Here is a 27,991-nt window from a genome sequence, read left to right on the forward strand (position 1 = left end):
TCTTTATTTAATATAATAAATTTTAATTTTAAATACGTCTGAAATATTCAAATCTTATTAAATATATTATTAAAATCTTATTAATTAGTCTTATAACCATTCTATTACACTTAATATGTATATAATATAATAACTATAATAAATATAGTGAATATATTATAGTAATATCAATCACATTAGCATCTCACTTGCAATTATCACTATTAAAAAAGTACTTCAATAAAAAAACAAAATAAAAATGTTTTATTCTGACATTTTCATGTCAATATATTACGTATGCAATATTATTTTCATATCACAATATTATTTTAATGCCTATAGTAATGCAAAATGTATATGCAAATGCCTCTAAAAATTTAATTTCGCTCGATTGAGATTAGAAAGACAGAATGATTATACGGTAATGAAAATAAAATGACATGTTCGTCGCTTTGCCGTGACATTCTCGTTTTAAATCACGACTATCGGGCCGATTGCGGCAAGAACGACATTAAGGACGGCTAATCTAGTACAACCGACGAGAGTATACAACGATGCCGATATCTGGCAATGTGTTGGTCTTCTCGTCGACACTCGCTAATGGGTGAAGGGCCACCGTGTTGCACCAGCACTTTCGCTCTGGGAATGTTAACGGGCCTTTCTCGTGTCCCCGATGCATTGGCGGTTATCGTTTGAACTGCATTATAGATTACGCGCGGTAAGGCAATAATAATTGCAATCATTATGCAAATATCCGACGTAACCCTCGTTACGCGCCGAGGTACTTTACCTCGCTAAACCACAAGACTACTACACGTTCCTCCCGCTTATATGACGTAGATATTCTTTTTCTCGAGTATGCTGGCAATTTAAAGTGTGCACGACGCATTGTTACGAACTATTTGAGCGAAAGCTTTGAGCTACAAAGAATGCTCTCTCGGTGAAAAGTGCCGCGCATTTTTTTTTCAACACGTCAGATGCAAAAAAGTTTTAAAAAATGCTCAACTTTATATATATATATATTTCTCAGACAGCGAGTTACTTATTTTTCTGTAAATGCCTCGGGAAAATAATTCGAAAAAAATTATTTTAATTTAAGATTCTTGGAAAAAATTGAAAATTGTATCCATCAATCACCGAAACCGTATTTATTTCCGCCCCAAATGTTTATGATTTGATGAATTATTTTTGCTCCATATTAATCACATTAATTTCTCTTCTAATGGAGCAGTGTCTGGACAATGGACGCGCGATTACGGAAACATTTTTCACGGAAAAAATAATCAAAATGTTTCCGTCGTAATGGTTTCGCGGCGTACCTTCGACGTGACAGAATCGTTCACCGAGGATAAATCGACACGCGGCCACGGGCCATTCATTCCCGTCGGCAAAAACGCATCTGTCCATTAATGTTTCGTATTTCCGTAAGATACGGCCCCGGGGACGCGATTCATTTATATAACCCTGCGCGTACATGGCATGCCAATACCCGATCGACCCTTCCATGATCGTTTGTCATTCTCATACGCCCCCCCAGAAGTGCGCGGCACTTCGGCAATGAAAGGCATTGTTGCATTCCGTTGAACAAAGCATCGGACTTACCGTGTATAATGTGCAACAATGTGTACAATTGTACATTTTTACATGCACATGCATGTAACAATTCGATAATCAATAATACGTTTAACATAAAGAGTAAAATCGACAAAAATATTGAAATATAAAATAATATGTCAATGTATATTAATGAACAAAGACTAGATTCAGGTAATATTAAGTATTCTTTGACACAACCGTCTTTAAATAATAGATATCACGAATTTTATTGATTTAAAAAACTCACACCAAACTCTAGTTGTACAATAGATGATTATCTTGATCGCGTTACGAATCCAGATATTTCACGCGCCCCCTAATTCGGGTTGTTCTCCGACGAGATAAGTTTGCAATAAAGTAATTAGGCTCAAATTCGCCAAGGTGTCGGCGACAATTGATACCGAGCGATTCGATCGCATCGACAAAGTTCCGAGAGCACTCGCGCTTAATGAGATCGAACGGAGATAAAGTGCAATACGCGCTTCCGGCTACATTAGCCGATTATTGTGCTTTCTTCTTAATTTATTCGCGCGCAATGAGACTTCATGTCTACTTGAATTCGATTAATTAGCGAGAGCGCTCATCGCATTTCCAATAGGTGGGCCATAAATTTCTCTCTTATCTCCCTATCTGCTCGTCGCGATAGTCGTACGAAGTCGTGTGCGTCGGCTTTAATAAATTGAAAAATCACGCTATGCTTCGCGACTAGAATCTCTCCGAGCTAATATGACTCCCTGACTTACGACGACCCATTATCATATCGCGGTAACGAATATATTCCATTACGTGACAACTGTGCGCGCATGTGTGCGTACGAGATAGCGACGAGAAGAGCGCAGCGAAAGGGGAGGAAGGCAAGTGAAAATCCACTAGAATATATTTAATCAAGATCGTCTCGTAATTAGGGTAAAACATTTTTGAACCACACGTGTCTCTCTAATAAAGATGTCGCCGCACGATCGACGGATTTCACGCAAACGTCGGAATTTTATTTTCAATCTGTTCATTATTTTCCCGTAAAATTTATATTTTATATTTTATATTTTAAATTCTTTTTTTGCTAAAATTAATATTTGGTTCGTGCAGTGCAATATCATAAATTGATAACCGCAACAATTAAGAAATTTATCTCTTTTCGTATGTATTAGATATTATAATATCGTAAAAATTTCGGAACCTGAAGAATAAATTAAGAGTTTAACAAGGCTCTGTCATATAAACTGAAGAATAAAAACATATATGATAAATTAATATTTATTTCTTGTGTGAATAAAACAAATTTTACTTTCCCGATATGAAGAGTATGTTAAACGCGAAGAACTTGTCGAAAAACACTCTCATATTTTTTCTATAGGACGAAATAAATATATGCGAATACGTCGGAATTTCGTTGGGACAGAGAATGAAGGGGGAAACAGGCAGACAGACGTGCTGTAGTCAGATAGCGGAAGTAGTAGACGACAGCTTCCGATGGACCGTATTGTGTATGAATCACATGCAAAATGTAGGAGTCAAATATGAATACATCTCGACAATAGCCTCCTCCGATTTCGTTTCTTTCGATCGTATCTCACGTAATCGTACACGACAATGTTCGAGGGGTCCATAATTTTTGAATAGCAAAGCTAAACGTCATCTCGCATCATAATCGAACCATATAGTGGAATATCGTTTCCTCGCAAAGGACAATCGTTTTTTCAAAACGATTGATAGCTATTTATTCAAAACTATATAGTTGATGCAAATAAAAATTTGCACATATAGGATAATATAATAATATATATAATATGCTAAATATTATTAAAACATATAAATAATAATATGTAAATGGAATAATACCATTGTTTAATTACTACAATATTTTCGAATCTTTTCCTACGCGTCAGATTTTTTTCCATGCATGCAGAAGACAGTCTGTCCAAAGTCGTTTACATGTGACGGTGCTCAACGGCAGTATGTATGGACAATGTGGGTGATTCTTTAAGCGTGAAATAAATAACTCAGAGGGCTCGGCCGAAAACGTGACGCGAGCCAGTTTTCGGACCCTCCAACGTCACGTTAACGAGAAAAAACCAAGGGAGCACATTTTAACGTCAACAATTAAAAATATTGTACATATATTATCGGGCTCACCTATTTGCCGCACAGCCGCGAGGGTCGTCTTCGCTCATTCTTCACGATTACAAACTTGTTTTAGTACGCTCGCGGCCGTCGTAATTATAGCAAGCACACGTACGCGACATTATACATGTTGAACACGTATGTAACCGCCGCGCATAGAGCGGCATATGCTATGTCATGTTTTATATCTTTACAACGGAGAAAGAATGCTTTTCATTCTTATACGCATCTATTTCCCTCCCCTTGCCTTCCGCCATGAAAATCATAATGTCACGCGTACGAATGCTTTCGATTAATTTAATACACGAATACACACAGTACCTTGAAATGTGAGCAATTTTGTGAAATATAATAGAGTATTATTGTCTCTTTTTCTCTCGTTCTCTTTCGTTCTCTTTCTATTTTCTTCATTGATAAATAATGTCAATTTCAATAGTTTCAAAAAATAAGAAAATACTTTAGTTAATTTATTATTTGCTTAAAACTGAGACAGTTCTAATACATATCACGACAATAATATAGATTGAGAAACATTAATTCATTTATTTAAAAAAATGTTAACTATGTAGACAATAATAATTAATAATACACAGGGAGAGGGATGCATATATTGGAGATCAAGATATTTATTTTATATCATACTAGATTAAATTCTAATAGCGCTATAGCATAAATGATTGGTCCAACGTTCATAGAAATACCGCGTTTTCGTATAATTACGTGCGTTTTTCTCTCCTACGAAACGAGCTATCCCCATCTCTCATTCCGGACAGGGCTCCTCATCGCCGACTCGCTCTTATCTTGATATTTTTAGGAGGGTATTTTCCAGTGCTGCACGTTCTTTTCATTTCATTTAAACGGCGAACGGAGCGAGAGAGAGAGGACCGCTCGTTCAGCGCTCTTGCAACGGATAGCGCCACATTTTCATTAAGGCTGCTGATTTATTGGCATAGTTAGCCCAGTCGACCTCGTTACGGCCTTTTGAGAAAAAAAACTAAGGTCTACTTCTCGAGAATTTTTCGATATGTAAAAATCTATAAATGTCTGTATACTCGTTCTGGTTGTGTTTTTATTCATATTACGAATATAGGCGTTTATTATATATTGTCAATATCCCTTGTCTCTTAAAATTAAGAAACGGATTAGACATGGAGATATCAGAGATTTCTATTGGTAAAGATAAATTGAATAATGTACTTAATTAATGTAAATCTTTCTCTAGCAAATATATTGACAAATTTCTAAACCATACTATTTATAAATTTACCTTCTAAATTTTCTTATACAAGAAAAGAATGAATGATAAAGTGCAAAGAGCTGCATTAACATTAGCAGCGATTCTCATATGTAATGGCACGCCAACATTTTATCTTTATTCGGCTGACCACTAGCATGTCAACTAAATTTAGAAGATCCAGTCTCGCCGAGAGAAACCCAAAGAAACCAATTGATAAATCGAAGAGTCTCGAAAATAAAGCAATCTGTGGCGAGACCGGCGAAATTTTGCCAGCGACTACCAGACGCGGGCACCATTTATATAACGTAAAGGATAGCGGAACAGAAAGGATTCGCGAAAGGTAGCGGCTAAAGGGAAGACGAATCGACGACACCATCGTGCCAGCCCGCAACTGACATCTTCCATACGTCAAAGCCCCGCCGACTCGTCTTTCCGAGCCTCCGAAAATGTTTCACCTTCGTATCCGGATTAAAGAGGGTGGCGAAAGATATTTCATCTTCTCTTCTCTCGTACAGAGAGGATATCCGAAACACTAAATAATGAAGCTAGTCATATATAATTTTATCTCGAAATATTGTATATTTTTATCATTTTACGTTGCTTTTTCGCAATACTTTTAATTCATTCAAATATAGACGTATAGAAAGAAATTATTAAATTTTTAAGGTTTTTCTTAAGAGATTATTCAAATCAATATTCAAAATAAATATTTACATAAATGCAAGCGCAATAAGTCATTATAAAACGTAAGATATGTGATCATGCTGGCAATTGAATTTTTTACCCCGCAAGACTACGTATGATACTTAACATCTTCCAGAGAGTGGCGAAATCATTTCAGAGAATCCCGATTGCTACCGCATGCGGGCGCGTTTAAAGTCGTACTAATTAACACGGCAGCGATTCAAGATGTCGGCCGCGCAATGGGGTGAGTCGAGAAGGAGGAAGTCTTAAGGCAGCGTGTTCTCTCCAGGGAGCCAAGTGTTAGGAGAATTAACAGCAACCCCTGATCTTGGCCCTCTATGCTATCTCCCTAATAATAAACTGGTAATTCCCAATGCCCCTATAAGTTACTCCCTTTCAACGCCACAATGACCTACGAGTGCCAAGACGTATTGTCTACCGGGTGTTCGTGATCTGTTCTATCGTGCTCTTCAGCCTACAGGCTATTAGTTGATTGAATGAGAAAAACTAGCCAAAAGAAAAGCGCGGAGAAACGTCATACTTATGACACCGAAATGATAACTGTTATTATTATAGCATGATATTGATTACTAATACTTCTGACAATTTTTCTTCATTAATTATATAACATTTTTTAAAATAATTTCTCTTAATGCACGCTTAAATCTTATAATATCTTTTCAAGTATATTTATTATTTTAGTAATTTTAATAAAAATCTTTGTTACCTAACAAGATCAGATGTTCGATGTACTTAACATTGTTTAAAATCATTATTCTTCTATTCTTTGAAGCATTAAATAATGAAATAATATCAAACAAACACGAAGAGAATGCAGCACGAGAATATAGTAATTAATAAACATAATTATAACATAAAATAACGAGATGTGTACGAGATGGAATTAATATGTATTATTATTATTAGATATTTATAACAAACTAGACCGCACGAGAGAGAGCTGAAGCGGTTAATAAATTCGAGTGATTTCTTGAGCAAACAAAATTTGCTAAATCTCAACTTTGGTTTACCGTGATGGAATATTGATGATCGCCGGTTTCGCGTGCATTCTCTCTTCCGGGGCATTTAGCGAAACTTACTCCCCACCGGATGTTAATTCGTACTCTGAATGAATTCATCATGATTTCAGTGCAATGCTCACCCGTTACATCGTTACGTTACAAGCCCGGTGTATCCTAGAATGTGCACACCTTCATCATAGACATCTACCATGGCCTGTAAAGTACCGTGCTTTCCGTACCGGGAAGGGGAGGAAAACGCGAGTAGGAGAGAGGGAGCGGATGTTGGTTACAGCAAGAGAGAACGAGGGATTGTAAACTTCCAAGAGGAAGCTCAACCTCTCGACCGTCTCAACCGGTTAAATTTATGGCCATAAATTCCTATCCAATAAGAAGCGAGATCCATGTATTCTCTAACGGTAACAATATGTGCAAGTTGTGTCTAAACTTGTGCACACAACAAGAATTCTTCGATAATTAAAATAATTTCTAAAAATATATATATTTATATAAAAAATCATTCTTTTTCACATAAAAAGAATAAATTTTTTTCTAAAATAATACTATTTTATTGCCAACTAAGATCAGATGTTAATTTGCTATTAAATTTTTTAAATGTTCTTATTTTTAAAAAATTAATAGCAAATTAACATCTGATCTTAATCGGCAATAAAATCCAATATGTTATATAAATAGTATTATTTATGTAAATTATGTGATGTAAATTATCTGAAATAACACATGTACAACAAATATATGTCCACTTCTAATCAATAATTTGAAAAGATTTGTAAATCTCCGCATGCTCCGTGTATCATGAGTTGTATATTTATTGTTAAATTGGTCCCATATATTTTGCAGTCATAACAACAGTAAATTACATGTATATGCCTGATAAATCTAATTGCTTCTCCAGGAAGACGCACTAAAAAGCAATGAGAAGCGTCTTATTGCAGACGAAGGATATGTTCTCTTGTGTGTTTAGCGTAGATATCTGCTCTGTAGATTAGGAACGAAGGGGACGATAACAGTGACCGATAAATTTCGCAGCGACTGTCTCTTACTTGTAATTAAACGCACAATTTAAACAGACCGTTAGTGTCACCATTGCTGAACCAGAAGGTCTCCTTCCGGCAGAGATCTTTAAGAGCAAATCTTGCAATGTGTGTGATGAAATATATTATTAAAAAAAATTAAAACACTATTATTTACATCGTGAATCAATCGTTAGATTAATGCAAAGTAAGAATTACTTTATATTTCTCATTCCTCGTTGTACATAGTAAAATATAAACACAGAAATAAAAAATTTATTTGATTCAATTAAAAGAATATTCATTAAACAATCAGAAATGTTTTTAATTTGACTTCTATTATATCTTGAAATATATAATGAGTTCTAGACTGTTTGTCTGTTTTGAAAAAAAAAACAATATTGTACAACTACTTTCTATAATTTACATATTATGCAATTGTGCATTTTCGTTCTGCATACATATAGATGCAATATCAATTAATCGTTAGAATGCGAAGTAAGAATTACTTTATATCTTTCATTCCTCGTTGTATACAGTAAAACATAGACACAGAAATAAAAAATTAATTTGATTGTATTAAAAGATTATTCATCAGAACAATCAGAAATGTTTTCAATTTTACTTCTCTATTATATCGTGAAATATATAATGCGTTCTAGACTGTTTGTCTATTTTGGAAAAAAAAACACAATATTGTGCAACAACTACTTTCTATAATCTACATATTATGCAACCGTGCATATTCGTTCTGCATACATATAGATGCGCTATCATCCTAATTATTGTGATGACCCGCGTCGCGTACCAGTCGAACATCTGCGATCCATCGTGACGGATAAATCACCTTGGGACCACCCTCCAATCGCGTCTCGCCCATCGCCTTGCATATAGACAGTTACTAATGAGCCGACCCCATTTAATTAACCGTATATGGTTTCGATGCAACTGCCTGACTATTTCCCGCTGTATACACGCGTATTATCGTCGCGACACGCGACGCAACTTTGACTAACAAATTTATTGCAACGCGTAGCGATATTTCATCGCGGCAGTTTTCTTGCGTCGACACATCTGTTCGATTTGTATCGCAGTATACCGCGGATCTATAGGTACGAACGTTTGTTAGTAGTAGTAGTCCGGAAACAATTCTAACGTAGTCTAGAGTGTAATTCATTGTCGACCCTTATCGGAAAATGAATTGCAAATCACTTCGCATGTACCAAGTAATTTGCAGATCTCTGCACTGACGTACTTACTCTCATTTTTTTTTCTTTCTTTTTTTTTTTTTGCAAAGAGATGTAAATAAATGAAGACAAATAGGACGATCTTAAATATTTCTCTCTTAATGATTGCATATCTATTAAATAATTTTTTTATAACTGTTATTAAATTTACCATAAAAACATCTTAATATCACATTTTACAACAGTATTAAAAATTATCTCAATTATATGTATATAACTTTGCACACAGATAGAATTTTCTCTTAGAATTTGCCCTGAAATCAAAGCAATCGTGGTATTGAACAATATGGTATTGAAAGAATTTTATAAAAGTTTCTCTGATTAATATTTACCACAATAAAAAAGATTAATATGTATATAGCAAATTTTACTATACGTACATAACAAAATTAATCAAACATATTTTATATCTTATTGTAGTAGATTATTATTTTTATTGTAAATATTAATCAAAGAAACTCTTTATAAAATTCTTCCAATACTATATTGTCCCACAATTACTATGATTTTCAGAGTAAATTTTAATTCTCTGTGTGATTTATCAAATATTATTTTATATTATTTTATAATATTGATATTATTTTTCTCATATTATACATGTAACAAAAGATAAAATATATAAAAAATAAAATTGTATGTGTATAGAGTGAGTGAGAGAAAGAGAGGATGGAGGCTGTTATGATCTATTAAAGACGACCACTCAACAGCCTCCGTGGCGCAATCGGCTAGCGCGTTCGGCTGTTAACCGAAAGGTTGGTGGTTCGAGCCCACCCGGGGGCGTTTTTTTTGTAAATTCTAAATATAAACAATATTTTGTTGTATGCAAATGAAAATGAATAAAAGTATATTTAATTTATGCAGTCAATTTAATAAAAGTGTGAATTTATATTAAATAATACAAAGAGAATCTACATTTATAGCATATAAAGAATTTAAGAAAGATTAAAAAATTTCATTATATATGTAAAATTTAAAAAAAAGTATTCTCAATATATTTTAAAATTTGGACTATACATTGACATATTATTATTACTACTGTATTTATAATATTAATTTAATAATCTTGTACTGTGTGTGAAAACGTATATTAGATATACATTGATATAACAGAAGCAATCGTATAATTAAGATTTACAATTTGCCCTTTAAAAAATGTAATATATTGAAATTTTAGGGCACAGACTGATAAAATTGCAGGTACTCACATTCGTCCAACGGCGCCGTGGCTTAGTTGGTTAAAGCGCCTGTCTAGTAAACAGGAGATCGAGGGTTCGAATCCCTCCGGGGCCTTGGAAGCAAATAAGGTTACTTGCTTTTAGAATTCTTTTTTTTGCTGTAATAAATTTATTTTATTCATTTAATCATACATATCATATATATGTATAATATATATTTTTTACACATATACATACATTCATAAATATTAATAATACTAACGAGATGATCATCATTCGTAATAATATTTAAAAGTATTTCAATTGAGCATAATCGTTTACCTGTGCTATGTCGAGCTCATTGTCAGAGTTGAATATGCAAATGTCATGTATGGCGACATAAAATATCGACCGCGAGATCGAGCACGACTACATTACACGAGATAGACGAGTGTCTGAAGAAACGATTGATAACTCGCGATCGCGCACCCGAGCGTTTGATATCAATAAAAAATGAGAATTAATCGCCCGCTAAATTCGCGCGAATTCACCGTACCGCCATTTGCGAGATAAAAAGGAGGGAAGTTAACCGGAAGAGACGCGACCAGTAACGCCGCGCCGCGGTTGTTTCGCGAAGTAATCTCCAGAGTATCGACGAGTTCGGAAGAAATCACGCGCGAGAGATTGCTCTGTCGTTCCGGTCGTAAAATAATAGGTAAGAAATTCGTGGACAGTCGGCCGAATCGTACCACGTCGAGCGATTAACAGTGATTTCGCGATACGGTGTAGCGCGGGACTCGCGCGAGCTCGGTGTTCGCCAAAAATAATAAAGATCAATCGCTCGCGAAATCACACTTGCCGGACAGCTGGCGTGGAAGTTGGCGGGAAAGTGGCTGCTGCACGCAGGCCCGCCAACTTCGTTTTCGCAAACTCTCTAGCGGCCGCCAGCGCCTCGAGCGCAGGACTGACAACTGTTGCACGGCAGACGAACGTTTGTTGTTGTGCCGGGTCGCGCTTCATAACCTCGCGTCGTCGTTTCGTAGCTCGTCGAAAATGTCATCGTGCACGGATCTGCTGCGGTTGAATGAGAAACGGTTGTTCAAAGACATTAAAGCGAGCCTGTCGTGCCGTGCCAAAGAGACCCGCAACATTCTCGAAGTACGCGACAACGTGCTGTACGTGTGGAATGCCGACAAGTGTTGCGTGCTTACCTTCAACGTCGCGGCGACGATAGGCAAACTCGGCGAAGACGTCCCGTACCAAGTGAGTACTGGTCTCTCTATTTGTGCATGACATCCGTCGTTCAAGGTATTTTATATTAAGGACGAAAGCCGTTCTTCGTAAATACGCAGCGCGTTGTGTACGCGCGATCTAACCTTACCTAACCTTCACGGCGTTGCTAACGCGTGCGCTGCTTTTCCGCACGTTATATTCAACGATAAGGCTGCTTTCACATAAACAAGATTTATTTATTCGACGTTTAATATTTCACAATTTTACGTATGGATTTCTCCGAGTATTGATTATCAATTTTTATTACCTCGGCATACGCTATAACATGTATGTGTAACATATATTTTTGGCAATTTATATTTGTACAATACGAGATGATAATGATAATTCAAGTATGAAATTTATATTATTAATCATTAAGGAAAGTATTTGCTAAATTAAATGTGAACGCGATATTATTTTTTTACTTGTAATCTCAATCAAAGTTTGAAAGATGACAATACATTTATTTATATTAGTATTCGATTAAAATGGAATAATAGAATGCAATAGCATTTGTTATACATATTATTCAAAATTGTTTGTCTTATTATAATATACAAATTATCTAAATGATCATTTATACAAAATATAAATATGTAAGTATTTAAAATTAATTCGTATATTACAATATCAATTTCTCTACATAAACATATTTTGAACGTAATCTTATTTCGCATACTAATATGCAAAATACGTAAATGATACATAAATATTACAATATCAATTTCTCTACATAAACATATTTTAAATATAATTTTATTTCGGAGCTTACTAATATACAAAACACGTAAGTAAATGCCACATAAATATTACAATATCAATTCTCTTCATAATCTTGTGTTTTGGATATCATTTTATTTTGGAGTATATACTAATATACAAAAGATATAAATGATATATATGATATATAAATATTACAATATTAATTTCTATCCATAATCTGTTATATTTTGGATATAATTTTATTTCGGAGTATATTGATATACAAAAGATGTAAATGATACATAAAAATTACAATATCAATTTCTCTACGTAAACATATTTTGAATATAATTTTATTTCGAAGTATACTAATATACAAAACATGTAAGTAAATGACACATATTACAATATCTATTTCGCTTCATCTTATATTTTGGATATAAATTTATTTCTGAGCATACTGATATACAAAAGATGTAAATGATACATAAATATTATAATATCGATTTCTTTTCATAATCTCTTATATTTTGAATATAATTTTACTTCGGAGCATATTGATATACAAAAGATGTAAATGATATATAAATATTACAATATTAATTTCTCTACATAAACATATTTTGAATATAATTTTATTTCAAAGTATACTAATATACAAAACATGTAAGTAAATGACACATATTACAATATCAATTTTGCTTTATCTTATATTTTGGATATAAATTTATTTCTGAGCATACTGATATACAAAAGATGTGAACAATAAATAAATATTCCGTCTAATAAAAGAATAATTGTATAAAACTAAATGTAAATTGAGAAATTAGCATTTTTTATTAATACTTTTTTTTTAATGGAAAACATGATTTTTAAACTATTTTATGGCAGTACAATTATCCTTATATATTTATTATATATACATATATGCAATTATCTTTATATTTCTTATACGTAAGTATGTGCAATTATTTTTATATTTCTTATATATATATATATATATATATATGTATGTGCAATTACCTTTACATTTCTTATTGTATATATATATGTGTGTACAATTATCTTTCACATTTCTTATGTGTGCACCGGAAAAAAAAGTTGTTGACTCGATTAAATTATTCAACTAAATACTATTTTGTTAATTGATTATATAGAAATATTTAAATTAAATATAACAATATTAAATCTAACAAAACGTATATTTGACTTAAATACTAATATACTTATGTTCAATTAACAAAAATAGCAATTTAGTTGAATAACGGTTTAATCAACTTAACAATTTTTTTCTCAAGGTGCAATTATCTTTAGGTATATTTCTTAAATACAATAATTTAAATTAAATATCGCTATAAATCGATAAAATCTAGAAAAAGAAATCGAGGGAAAGAATGACGAGAGAATTTGTTTCCTCGAGGCAACTTGAGGCTAGTTCGCGTTACCGGTGCACTCGCGGAAAATGATTGCGCGGTAAATGAAAGGGAAACGACGGAATCGCGGCGAGAATGGCGGAGAGAGAGAGAGAAAGAACGGTACGGGTTCCGTCCTCACCGTTGTGGTGCTTTTATTTCATTTCAATGGCACCGCGGGATCAGCGGGTTACGTTAATGCCTCGGCGCGCGCGAACGCAAAAGAGCGGCCAGGGGATAATTTATAGGAAATGGGTTGTTCGACGCTCCGGAGTAATTTAATTAAAATAAATGTCCGCGTCGCGGAGGAGCGCCGGCCGCACGGACGGACCCGCGGTTCCATACGACTGCGAATAAAATGCAAATTCAGACCCTTCATCGGGGGAAGGGTCGCGCGCGTATGTGTATAGCTAGAGGTAGACAGATAAAGGTACCCGCGAGAGGGTGACGAGGAAGAGGAGAGAAATAAGTGCGGACGAAGGGTCTCTCGGTACTGATCGTCGCTCGTTCATCCGTTGATTCGATAAGCCGTGTGATATTCGATTCATTTTTACTCATTGTCAGTTTTTAATAACGCGATGACATAACGTTTCGTTAACCATCATTGATTTAAATCAGAAATTGATTAAAACTCGTAATCAATTTGACTCGACATTTTTTTGACATTGTGTCACTATACGTATAGAGAGAATTTTCTCTTAGACTTTATCCTGAAATTTTCGTTAATCGTGGGACAATATTGGAAGAATTTTATGAGAGTTTCATTGATTATTTAGCGCGATAAAAAATATTAATATTAATTTTATTATGTACATATTTTATATATTATTGTGATAGATATTAGTATTTTTTTATTGTGCTAAATAATCCAAGAAACTCTCATAAAATTCTTCCAATATCGTCCCACGATTAACGAAAATTTCAGGATAAAGTCTAAGAGAAAATTCCCTCTGTGTATCGTTCGCGTTGAATAATGTGGAGAAAGATGACAAAACGTAAAATTAGTACTTATGCGGCTTCGAACATACATGATAAATCGGGCTAATTTCGAGTCTTACCTCGGCGAGATTTCTCGAAGGCGTCGATCGCGTTAAACGTGGCGCGGCCACTTCGCGCTCGCTCGCTAACCAAATGTACGCGCTCGGGCCTGGCTGAAATATCGGTCGTAAATAATAAAAGTTAGCGAGGTTCCTCTCTGGCGCGCACGCCGGGACTTTAAACCGGAAGATAGGTGTCGCAGGATACGGACGGGGGTGGCGGTGGGACAGAAGTGGCGGCGAGTCAAGGGACGTCGGTGTGGTGCGGGACGGAGACAAAGACGCACCATTGTCAACCGCTCCGCCATCGGAACCGCCATCCGCCGCTGCGGGAAACTTTGAATCATTTTTATTGCATAGAGTTATCTTTGTTACCAGCGGAACGAACGTCTAAACGCGCCCCCTCTCGCTTTCTCTCTCTTTCTCTCTTACCCTCTCGTCCTGGGATATCCTCTTTTTCCCTCTTCCTTTCGCCAGGTCACTCCCGGCCCTCGTTCTTCGTCCTCGCCTTCCTGCCGGTTACGCTCTCTTTCCCTTTTTGCACACCCCTTTTCCTCCCCCGCTTCTGTCTCCCCGTCTCCGACGACCGGGCCGAGAGATAATACGAACGCGAAAGCTTTCACACCCCTTTGGCTGCCCAAATGGAATAAGTTCTTTAATTCGCGGATTTACCGCCGGGCGCAAACGAATCGTCCGCGCTGTCGCCGAGATAATATTCGGCGGACGAAAGAGAGGACCGGTTCTTGGCCGAACTTTTCATTCGCCGAAAATAAACGAGGGTTTTCTCAGTCCTCGAGTTGCTCAAAATTCACTTAAACGTATTATAAGACGCAAGATTTCATATTTGTCGATAAAGAATCAATAAAATATTTGTGAAGAACTTGTATGATTATTCATTTTTCATCTCACGTTTGTGGAAAATAATTTTCTCAACGTTAGAAAGTTTGTTAAAAATGAAACACAAATACCGAATGCACAGAAAATATAAAAGCATTGAACGACGCGGGACTAATTAAAAAAATTAAAATTTAACTCGTGTTATCATCCGCGATTCTTCACATTATCTTTTTTCGTACTCCATATCCAGCGCGATTTTAAAAACGTGAAACGCAGACGATCGCAATCGCGCCAAGGTAAGAATTACTTCGATTCGGGCGATGCCAACGGCCTACGTGAGGCTTTCTATATGCCTCGCGACGTATAAAGGGGGCAATCTTATCTAAATTAAAAGTACCGTTGTTCGCTGCGAGACGAGTCCGAGGGTCAGCGGCGCGAACAAAATAGAAAATTTCGGGCGGATTCTCTCCGTCTCAGGAACGGGAGCGGAATATCGCGTAATAAGCGAAATCCTCTCGACGATAATTAAAAAGTAATTTTACGGTGACATTTGTAACTGCGGACCCGCCTACCTCGCCGTCGCTGGTAAATACACGTGCAGTCGCGCGTTCTGTATGTGTACACAAGCAATAACTACGACGTGTATACGCGCGTATGTGTACGTACATGCATGTACATCTGAATGTTGCCGCGGTCAGATTCACGCCCGAGCGTATAAGCAAATGCCAGGGGGTGGCGATGGTTCCAGGTTAGCTGCTGCGTTGTGCACGTGAAGGTATACGAGAAGGTATACCTAGAGCAATAAAATTCACGGGAAGTGTTTTACATCGGGTGGCGCGCGTAGCTCTTTCTCTTTTGGTGTGTGTGTGTGTACGTTGGATTTGGCGCGGGGGTAGGGGGTGGAAAAGCGAGGGAGGCTCGACGAATTCAGTAAGTGGCGGACAATGGCTTTTGTGGTAGACATTGGCCATGCATCCCTCGCCGCGCGCATCCCCCTTTTTCGGCATTCGTATTTCGTTCCACGGCATGGATACATTTTCTCTTTCGCGTTTCCCGTTTTTCGTCTCCTTTCTCGGGATCTCTCTTTTCTGCGAGAAACCACTCGAAGCGTCATACTCGGAGATGCGGAAAAAGCGATAACCCTATACGTGAACTGCTAAAATCTTACTCTCTTTGTGTCGACTCATTTATTAATAGAGATGTAGAACGTCCTCGAAAATGTCGGAGGAATAATCGCTCGATCGAGAATGTTTATATAGCTATGAGTATTATGTAATAGAACATGTATTATGTAAAAGATTTGCAACATTATTATATTGATTTTTTTATAATGCTTCGTTATAAAATATACCATTTTTTCTTATCATTGTCATTTAAGTTCGCGTGATTCTAACTTAAAAAAATTCGAGTCTTTTATCAAACCATGTAATATAACTAAATATTAGAATTTTTCCTCAAATAGAATGAATTTTTCGGAATTCGTGAAAAAATTGATCCGGAAGGAGTCTATAATGTTAACGACTCTAACGACACGCGCATGGAATTAATTATACGCGACGCGATGCGGGATATGCAAGTCGTGAAAATTATTCGGCGTTATATTATAAGGAGCGAGATTTAATGAATCGTCAAGGAGACGCTTAAACCGGCATTGCCGATGTTATTGGACGGAAGTGAGCTGTCGTAGGGCACGCCAATACACGCGCAACAGTGCGAATGTGTGGCTCTTCTGCTCTCGGTGAACTAGCACCTTTATCTCTCGCAGCCGCGAAGTCGTATACAAGAACAACGACGGTCCATTGTCAAAGCTGCCCGTTAAAATACGGTATACGCCCTTAGTCTTGGAAGGAACCGGGCGCGCACCCACCGGCCTCCATTATCGCCGCGTGTATAGCCTATGAGCGTTGAAAGGGCTGCGAGGCTCCGGCAATGACAATAATTCCGCGCTAATAACCCTTCGCAGAGACTTCTCGGGACAGCGATAGCGCCGTGTCTTTGTAACCCGACCGGTCGTCCAGGACCAAGTATCGAGGCCCGAGCAATGTCATTGAGCCCTTGGAACTCATCATCTAAAAGCACACCTTCAAATTTTACTCTTCCCTAACTTATCGTGCCGTGTTCCCGGATCGTAAGCTAGGTGATTCTGTACCCTCAAGTTATATTAATCTTTCAATAGTTACAACTTTTATTCATCAAGTCGTTTTTATCGTATATGTATAATATATTTTTTTAACAATTAGACGTAATCAAATCTTTCAAGTATCCTGCATGTTAATCGAACTATTAATTAATATTGCTAATAATTATTTGCAATCAATTAATTACACGGAGAAAATTGTCTCTTAGAATTTATCCTGAAAATCATGAGTAATCGTGGGATAATAATTGGAAAATTTTATAAGAGTTTCTTTGATTAATATCTACCACAATAGGATATAAAAAATATGTTCCATTAATTTTACTATGTACACATTAATATTTTTTATTGCAGTAAATATTAATCAGAGAAATTCTTATAAAATTCTTCCAGTACCATATTACCCCACGATTACCATGATTTTCAGGGTAAATAAGAGAAAATTCTCTGTGTATGATAGTATTTTTTTTTTTTTTTAAGTAATATCAAAATACTTTTGTTAAGAATTAAATATCTCTATTGTCAACAACTTATAATAAGAGAATAAGAATAAAAGTACCTCCCAAGGGTATACGATATAATAATGAAACATTTTTCAACGACGCGGCTTTGTCACTAAAATGATCATCTCGATACGTCGAGCGTATCGGATCGTCTATTCTGACGAATGAAGAAGAGAGGGGTCGTGCAAAGTGGATGGCTCTCATTCCACGGGGGGTGGCTTTGTCATCCGCGGGACGCCTTGGCGGGCTAATGCATTTCCTTTACAGTTTTAATGGGCATTCATAACTAAGTTTAATAATGCCTGTAGGAGGCGAGCCGTCGCGGTTGCATATCTAATAATTCCACGGCTCCACCTCGCGCAGGAAGTGGCGCGCGGCACGGATTTTAGTGGTGGCTGCTCGAGCTTTCGCCCCCGCACTACCCACGCTTTCTGAAGATATCCATCCGACCTTATTCCCTTTCTCGCATTCTCTTTCCTTCGTTTTCATGACTCTTCGTGCAGTTTGGAACACCAATTCTCGGGCGTTCTCAAGTCTGAACTATTACAAAAATAACCACGTATATATTTGCACGCAATTTTTTTTGATAAATGCAATATTAACGAAGAAACGTTGAAGTTTAATATCGCCTATTCCATCGAAAAATACAATCGTATAATATTTTAAATATATAATAAGAATTTAATTTAAAAACACATCTCCGGTAGAGTATGCAAAATTATTATTTTCTTAATTGTTATATAGATAGTAAATTTAAAAATAATTGATCTATATGACAATATGGGGTGGGAGATAACATATTTTTCTCTTTATATAAATGTTTGATAGGCAAATTTGATTTTAAGATATATAATAAATAAAATAAAGCGCAGCAAAAGAGATTCTTACAATCCTCTTTTCCATCATTCGATTGTAGAGTACGATGGAAACAATGAAATTGTATAATTCCCAGAATTACCAAGCTATTTCCATTTTATGCGCGATACATATCGTTCGGCAGTCGAAAGCCCATTTGAAAAGCCTTAATCGCCATTGAATCACCGACGATGAGAACTCGCGGACAGAAGATCCACCTATAGCCACGGAAGGAGAGATGGGCGGCTGGAAGACTGGGTTCCGGCCACGGTGGCATAATGGCGTCTTGGTAGTAGGACCGAGATATAAATCCCGGCGCCGTTATATGGCGTAACGTGCCATCTTAGCTCGGTCTTCGCCCGCTCTTCGCGCGAGGTTGCCCGGGGAAGAGAAGGCGAAGCCAACGGCGCCGTCTCTAATAAATAACCCCGAGACAATGGACACTGTCCAAAACACGGCGGATCTTACGCCTTTAACTTGGGTACCAAGTCTCAACCCTTGCTCGCGATTCTCGCACCAGGGCCCCCCTTCTCTTGTGTCGTCGCCTCGCACTCTCCGGACGACCTCTCCAGCTACCCCACGACGCCGACGGATTCTCACCCCCGAAAGCGGCCACCGTCTCTCTCGCGTCCCCCGCCGTCGTAGTCTTCTCGAATTATAATGTTTGTTTCTAACAAATTACCATGATAATGCCCGGCGTCGCGCAGCGGCGAAACCGTGTCTTCGGTGGCACACTTAAATTACGCGAGTACCGGGATTCGTCGTTGTGTCGTCGTTGGCGAAGAACCGGCATCGTCGTTGCTAGCAGGTAGTTGTAATGTTAATTAGCCACTTACCTAACCGTACACTCGTAGACAATCGGACTGCTTTCTCGAGAAGATATTCCGAAGTTTCGTATCCTCGACCGCGATGTCGCGAAAGGGAAAGATTTAAGGGCCGACACGCGAACGGTTACGGACTACACCGTGATAGTCGCATACCGATAGGAAAGTTTACTCCCGCCGTCATATTCGTATAGTGTCATTTTTTTTTTTTTTTTTTTTTACGTCTCTCTCTATTCAGATTCGCATGCGGTTGCTCGATAAATAATTCAACAAGCGGTGCTAAAAAATACGGATAATTATTATACATATTAAAATACATGTATATTTTTTGATGTTATTAATAATAATTGGTATTGATGTTTATTATAACGCACGGCATAAAAATGTTGCTGTATTTGCTAATTAAATTTATATGGTAATTCTCGATTAATAATTTGTTTAGAAGTTGAATTCTTTTTCTATAAAGAAAGACGTTTAACGGCTCGATGTCCCAATTGAATGTAAAAAGGTGCAAAGAATGATGCATCGTTCTTTTCTCCTTGTTGTGGAGCATTTACGAGAGCTGTCTTGTTCGTCGTTACGCCGCGAGCACATTTGAGAGCGCACTGATTTAAGTTCCACGCCTGATGTGACAAAGCGTTATTACGTCCCGTGCGTAGGAACACGCGTTAAATCAGGAGTCAACGCGAGGAAATTTTGTCCTGCCGGTCTGGAACATGTCCGCCAGCATCACCGTATTCGTCGGCGCGCGCGCATAAAAATTATGTCAACTCCTACGACCTGGGGTGAGCTAGCGCTGGTAATATACTTTCTACGTTTCGTCGGCGGACACCCTATTATGCAGCGAAGCGACGCGGGCTGCGAAGGCGATAAACTTTATTTTCCAAAATCGTCTGATGCGTGTATCCCGGCCGCGGTAACGATCGTGATAACGCGCAGCTCGTAGAAACGAACGAGGGATGATAGGGGATTCCGAAAAAAAAAGGCAAATTGTCGACCGCAATTTTTTCACGCGACATTGTTGCTACGACGAGTTTTTTGATCGCCCTCGGTGGATAAAAAAACGGGCGTTAAAATATTTTTGCCGCATCACAACGTAACGCTGCTAGAAATATAATTAGTACTTTTGATACTTAAAACAACACCGCTGTGTGCAAACAGGCCAACACATAAGTTTGTTTCGATCGTCAAGAATATTGGAATCGATGTCTGAATTGATACAAATTATCTTATCATAAATCTTTATCTACCCTATATATTGATTCCAACAATGGTAAAAATAGAAAAATATTACAGAATTATAATTACAAAACAAACTTTTAAAAAAATATTTTCTCAATTACACAAAATAAATGAATATATTTTCGATATTTGAAAATAATATTAGCAACCGATATTTTATATTTATTTACTTAGTGCAATAATTATTTATTTGTATATATTTTATTTGAAAATTTCAAATCTTTATCAAAGTCGTTGACAAAGTTGATAGCGTTATCGCAACTTTATCGAGAAGATTGTGTCACGCCATTTAGAGAGATTTTATTAGAAATAACGACAGCATACTAAACTTTTTCAATATTAACTTGCCTATATATTTGAATAAAAAAAGGTGATGTTATGGATAACTGCATATTTATACAAAAAAGAAATAGCTTTTGTTTTTTTTTTTTGACCGTGTATCTTCATTGTTTGTAATCTTTCCGATAAGTAAGATTAGTAAGGCAATTAACGCGACGACTGGCGAAAAAAACGTGATAGCATATAATTCGCAAAACAGAGAGTAGCGACTTATGAATGTATAATTTTTAATCTGCCACAACGACTCTAACGGCGAGCATGACAACGATCTACGGTAAACGAGCTTTTAATTTATTGATGTGTTTTATGAGATACGCACAAAGATACAAGTAGCAACCCTACTCATTCTACGCTTATGTCCTGTTTACATCCAATATAAATGATAACTCGTAATAAAAACACAAAATTTTTATTATCAGTATTTTTTTCAATTTACGACAGATACGCAATAAGTAAGCGTAAAATCTTATAAATCGTTCAAATTGCGTTTGTAATAGAATTTTACCTCTTTTAATATTCCGTAAATATCGCGCGAGTTTGATCGAACTCTGCGTCAAATTTAAGAACCTCGCGGTATTAAATCGCCAAAGGCGAATAACAACTCGCGGAGGTGACAGGATATGCTAAAAGAATAAGAAGAGGTCGAAATTGAAGTAAAACGGGAGAAGGAAAACGAACGCGGCGAACCGGGCGAACGTCTGTGGCCCTCGAGCAGTAAATCCAGAAACGGTGTTACGGGGCGGCCCCGGAGATAATGCGCAATCATTTCGGAATGGAAATTAAAATCAGATGATGAATCCTAACGATGCCGTTTATTATTTTAATTTTCCGCGAAGGCCGCCGCCCCCGACGCGGGCTACCGGCGGCCGCCGACGCCGCCGCGCTGGTAACTCGAGTTCGAGACACTAAATTACCTTCCTATTAGCCGTATAATTACAAGATGGCCCCGGTAATTTCCGTTTATTCCGACTTCGTCTCGCCGAACGGCCGCTTTATATTACGCGCGGCCGTACACGATATCGCGTTTATTGCTATAACTGCGGTTCGGATGATATATATTACCAATATCGGCCGATATTATAGATGTTATAATCATCAAATAAAAACTTTGCATTTTGATGTCCGTGACGAACGAAGATATGACAAGTATAGAACTTTATATTTTTTTCACAGTTTTTGAAACATGTTTGATTCATCTCTTAAATAGATCATGATACATTTACAATAATTATTGCATAAAAAATTTGCGTTTAATACGTTCTTTCACGAATGATGATAAACGTATATGAGAAGAACAAATCGCGAATAAAAGTGAGTAAGAAAGAAAACACATCAGAGATTGGCATTGCCATAACTGCGATTAAGATGATATATATTACCTATAATATCGGTGTTACCGATATTATAGATAATCGTCAAATATAAACTTTGCATTTGGATATTCGTGACGATCGAAAATATGACAAACTTTTATACGACAAATATATAGAAATTTAATATTTTATTCATAGTTTTTGAAACATGTTTTTTCTCTTAAATGACATCATCTTACACATCTCTATATAATAGTTATTGCATAAAAAATGCATTTGCATTTAATACGTTCACTCACGAATGATGATGAACGTATACGAGAGAAATCGCAAATAAAAGCGGATATCGGAGATATGCATAACTACGGTTCAGATTATAGATTTATATTACCAATGTTGGCTGATATTATAGATAATCATCAAATAAAAACTTTGCATTTTGATATTCGTGACGATCAAAAATATGACACGCTTTTATACGGCAAGTAGAACTTTAATATTTTTTTCATAGTTTTTGTAACATGTTTTATTCGTCTTTTAAATGTTAGATCATGATACATATATAGTTATTGCATAAAAAATGCATTTGCGTTTAATACGTTCACTCACGAATGATGATAAACGTATACGAGAGAACCAAATCGCGAATAAAAGCGAGTAAGGAATAAGAAAACACATTGGAGATTGGCATTGTATCCGTGAACGGCGAAAATCTTTCGTCGCTTTTCACACTCGTGTCGAGCGGTAAAACGGCGGTGTTACGAGCCTTTAAATGCGCCAATAATCGGGACTTTCGCTTTTACGCGGCGATAAATCGCGGACTTCTGGTGCCCTTCTGCGCGGCCTCGCGCGAATTTACATCCGCGGTGACGTATAAACTCGCCGGGAATCGTTCTCCCCTTTTTCGCGCGTATGCCGTGCCAGCAGCTTATTATAATGTAACTGTAACTTTTTATGCCGCTCGTAACTCCGATACAGCGCGGCATCGCGCGTCTGCGGGGGCATCGGTTTCCACCACGGTTACTGCTGCTATACATTTGGACAAACAAGTATTATTGCCTCCCTTTAGCCCTCTCCCTCACATCTAACCGGCTAGTTTATGCGACTTCTCTCGCTCGAAACGCCAGTGCCTTACGATTGGAAACGGTTATGACGTACGCGCGATTTATGCAAATCACTAGACGCTCGGCGTGCGAATGCTACGGTTGTATTCAGGGTTGTTTTCATATATCGCAAAAATAGCGAGAACAGTTACGTCATACCGGGATAAGAATGGAAATTGGGGTAGATAGTGTCAGATAGAAAATTTCACGGTTGCTACTAAAATACGAAATGGAGAACAGCTGCATAAAAGGCATATTCCGTTACATTCTGTGCTTATTTGAATTTTTCGTAATTCGTGCTTTTGGCGAAAAGCCAGCTTTCGATCATCTCATATTATTTTATCAAGTATCTTTGATATTTTAATTACTGTATTTTTCTGATCATTAATTTTTTTAATTAACGAAACGATTAATATTAAATACAGTCAGAAGCTCTATATTTTATACAACATTAGTATGTTGAAAACATTTATGACTGTTATTACCTTGGAAATTTATTTTATTACACGAGTACGATGTATTTCTCTTTCCAGACGTGAAGTTTGTTGGCTTTGAAAATATATTTCTTAACCATACACGTTTCTCGTATTCATTAAAGAATGAGGATTCATACCGATATACCTACTTTGTTTCTAACGTCCGCTACGTGAATTTACCGCCGGTATTCACATACTTCCAAGATTACTTTTCTGTCCGCCCTAGAGAGTCCGGGAGGGGGAAAGGGGGTGAGGGAGTTAGGTAATTAAAACCTCGAGTAGGTAAATAACGGACTCCGCTAGGCGAATGCGCGAGCCACCGAGGAAACGTAATAAGTAGGCGAGTCTGTAGCCTTAAAAAGGGTGAGATCCTTAAAAACCGTCGGACCCCACGTCGGATCTGCCGCTATTTTTCGCGTTAATTTAAATTTCGTAATTAACCGGCTACGTATGAATTCTCGAGAGAATACATAAAGGTCCTTCCTTTAATTTCCGCGAGGATTCGTTATAATACCGCGCCCCCTTGCCCGGGTTGAGTCGGATTTTCTGACCTCGAAAAGGACGCGGGCGAAAGAAAAATGGACGCCGAATGTTATGACCGGAATACCTTACCGTTTCGTCAGGATGAGAATATATATATATGTATATAACGCTGTGAAATTAACTCTGTCGCCGTTAGAAATTTTTCGTCGCGATTGATGTTTTACAGACGAGCAGAATGCAAATAGACGAAACGCTTTAAATATACGTTATTCGACGATACATTTAAGGAATTGCGATGTGAGAAATGCGCGGGATTTCGTTGACTTTATAAAAAACGGGATGCCTTTCTTTAAGTGATGCGGCCCTTTAAAAGAAATCGAATTCTTCTCGTAAAGTAATCACGGCGATGACTGTATTTACTCGCTGATTGGGGTCGCTCCATGGTGCAGGAAATCTACCGTAATTACCGAGTATTTTTCTCGCGCAAGGTCTCTCACCCCTGCAGCTGATTGATATTTTCTATTCAGCAGATACCGTTGCCATATTACTTTGCAAGAATTCATTATAATAATTTAGTCCATTTACCGTTTAAATTACTTATATTTTTACTTATATTATTTATTTTATTATTCATTCATAATATTATCAATTTACAATACATTTATAATATAACAGAAATTTACAAATACTTTATGCCTCGTGAATACAAATGTTTAAATATAATTGTATTTTTATTAATAGAGAATAATAATTATCTTATTATTATACAATTTGACTATTAATAGTTCAAATAAATAATGCAAGTATACATAATAAAATAATTATTATCCCTTATTAATAAAAAGAACCACAATTATATTCAAAAATTTGTATTATCAGGCGCAAAGGATTCATAAACTTCCTTCATATTAAATGTATATTATTGATAAATTCTAAGTGAGAATTTATTGAATGCATTATCCGCTATAATTCTTAATAATACATCTTTGAAAATGCACGAGGATTATTCCTGAGTCGCGTACAGGCAGATAAAGGTATTCTGTTTTCACAGAGTGTAGCTAGCTCAATCGAGCCGACAATGATAAACTCGGCTCGGATGTAAAACGCACAGTAGTACGAGTGTCTCGAGGAGTCTTTATAAACTCACGCCCCATTTCACTGAAGGTTCATCTTTAATTTCTTCGCGTTTTTTCTCCCTTGCTCCGCGTCGCGCCACTCGACACTCCTTTAAATTCCACCTCGAACCCACCTCTACGGGAACTCCTCGGGGAAGGGAGACAAGCCACCCTCGCGTTACTGTTCGCTCATTTCTCCGGTTGTCTTACGGCGATTAACCACGGCTGCTAACTCCCACTCTGGTAACCACCTCCGACCTGTCCTGGACGTCCTTTCGTGTTCCTCTCCGGTCGGCTTTACGAACCCCACCCTCTCTTCCGTCGTAGTCACATTCTTAATATCGTCTTTTTAAGATTTTTTTAAGTACCATTAGGGAAACTATATTGCCACTCGACAGAAAGGGTGCTGACGGGATATACCGTTTCACTGCGCATTTAACTCGTTTCTCTCTTTCAAGCAATTACAAGTCCAATCTATTTCCCTTCTAACAATTAACAGCTTTTTTGTTAATAGCAAATATTTCGTGATATCTAATACGGTATACATCCCAGAAGTAAGTTATGAAATATTAAGAAAATTCTCTATTCTTAGAATGATATAGAAAACTTGTATTAACGCCTTATTTATTTGAGTGATTTACATAACTAAAATGTGAAACGTGCTGTAATTTTTCTTAAAGATTAGCAGGTTTTTAAAAATTGAAAAATCGTATTCATATAATATATGTATATCTCAAAATAATAAATTATCTAATATCTGAACTTTTTTCAAAATTAATATAAAACTCTTATTAATAAAAATGGGCATGTTTGACAATCTTTCTTCTGATAATTTATTATGAATGTACAGAAATCGATAAAGCAAGAGCAATTTCTCGCTCGTAAGATATTTTATCCTCTGTCTTTGTCTCGCGTTTCTCCCATGGATCCGGGCGTCCGTAGTCACATTCTTAATATCGTCCTCTCAAGATTTTTAAGCGCCATTAGGGAAACTATATTGCCATTCTCCGCGGCACTGTACCACCGGTGTCGGCCAGGTCGGTGATGTCGGCGAAGGCGCGAGAAGAGGAGACGCGATCGCAGAATGCGAGCTCTCTCGGCTTCCGCTCAAATTACGCAAATAAATTTCCTTTATTTTTACAAGCTCCCCTCTCTCGTCCCGACGAACGCGACCCTTCGACGCTCGGGAAAGGGAAGTAGAATATCGTAACTCGCGACTGTGCCTTAATGACAGCGAGAGATCGTACTCTGCTCATTATTAGCACCACGAAGAAATGATAGCCCGTAATTCCGCTATCATATTGAATTTCTTTGACTTGGCCAACTTGGCCAATTTACTAATTTACTCTGACGAAAAAGAGTAAGTGAGAAAATATAAAAATATCTAAAACCTGACTGAAACGTATACGTACTTTTATTTGCACTTGCAAAAACAAAGACTTAACAAAAATGTTTATAATCTAAATATCAAAATTAATTAAAATCTTTTTTATTTACATTTTTTATAGACTTGCACTATTATATTTTAAGAAGAAAAAGAGAGAAAGTATTGCTATGAATTCTTATATAAAATAACAATAATTCAAATGATTATAAAATAATTGAAATAGAGATTTTCCGTGTTTTTAATCTTCCTTACTTTTGTTAGACGGCTCAGTGAATATGCGCGGGATTGTGTTTACGTTGTCGTTATTTAAGAAACTTTTCTCGGTCGCATCGCGATGGTTCAATTTCGCTCGAAAGTGAAAAAAAAATCTGGTAAACGCCCGAAGTGTCTTGATTTAATTATCGCCTTCGCTGCAGAGTTACGGCCTTATTTATCGCGCGAAATAAGGGACCGAAGGAAAGCGGAACAGAGCCGGCTTACTACTTAAAATGTACAAATCCGACTGTCAGCCTCCTGTCGGGCTTTTCAACCCTCGTGCGACTTTTTTACTCACCACAAGCGCAGCCACACCGACGTAGCGACGAAAGTTACGAAGTGCAAACGACATCACGCAGCTTTTAAATTAACATCGTGTGTATGAAAGATTCATCAAGCATTTAATGGCGCAAGAAATAATCGCAAGAGCGAGGAATTATTTGTTAAATTAATTATTTTTGTTACATATACGTACATACATACTCCTACGTATGACACTTTCGTTATGCGCGTACAACAGTCTATGAAATCTACATGACTTAGACGGAATATTTTTACAAACTTCCAGCGAAATGTTAAGCTAATTTCTATCTCCATCGACAATAACTTTATTAAATTATTACGT

At 36.9% G+C, this 27,991-nt stretch overlaps 1 protein-coding gene, 1 long non-coding RNA gene and 2 other non-coding genes across 6 annotated transcripts in view; 3 read left to right on the forward strand and 1 right to left on the reverse strand.

The window, feature by feature from the left end:
* LOC114940995 (uncharacterized) overlaps positions 1-11,452 on the reverse strand; it is a 176,772-nt gene extending 165,320 nt beyond the window's left edge. For 2 of the 3 annotated variants that reach the window (XR_003821568.2, XR_003821569.2), the window contains exons 1-2: positions 11,283-11,452; positions 10,123-10,250 (exon numbers count right to left, since the gene is read on the reverse strand). This is a non-coding gene — a long non-coding RNA (uncharacterized LOC114940995). Of the gene's footprint in view, positions 1-10,122; positions 10,251-10,413; positions 11,141-11,282 lie in introns of those variants that run through there. The other variant, XR_003821570.2, reaches the window with a different exon arrangement.
* TRNAN-GUU (transfer RNA asparagine (anticodon GUU)) lies at positions 9,624-9,697 on the forward strand. Its single transcript has one exon. It is a non-coding gene; the product is annotated as a tRNA-Asn (tRNA).
* On the forward strand, positions 10,134-10,207 carry TRNAT-AGU (transfer RNA threonine (anticodon AGU)). The gene has a single exon. It is a non-coding gene; the product is annotated as a tRNA-Thr (tRNA).
* mbo (nuclear pore complex protein Nup88) overlaps positions 10,730-27,991 on the forward strand; it is a 74,245-nt gene continuing 56,983 nt past the window's right edge. The window contains exon 1 of the mRNA XM_029315803.2: positions 10,730-11,334. Coding sequence (XP_029171636.1) covers positions 11,125-11,334 — 210 coding nt within the window. The 5' untranslated portion in view covers positions 10,730-11,124. The remainder of the gene's footprint in view (positions 11,335-27,991) is intronic.

This window comes from Nylanderia fulva, unplaced genomic scaffold, assembly GCF_048542155.1.
Source record: "Nylanderia fulva isolate GAGA-0341 unplaced genomic scaffold, ASM4854215v1 Scaffold10, whole genome shotgun sequence".
Taxonomy (NCBI): Eukaryota; Metazoa; Arthropoda; class Insecta; order Hymenoptera; family Formicidae; genus Nylanderia; species Nylanderia fulva.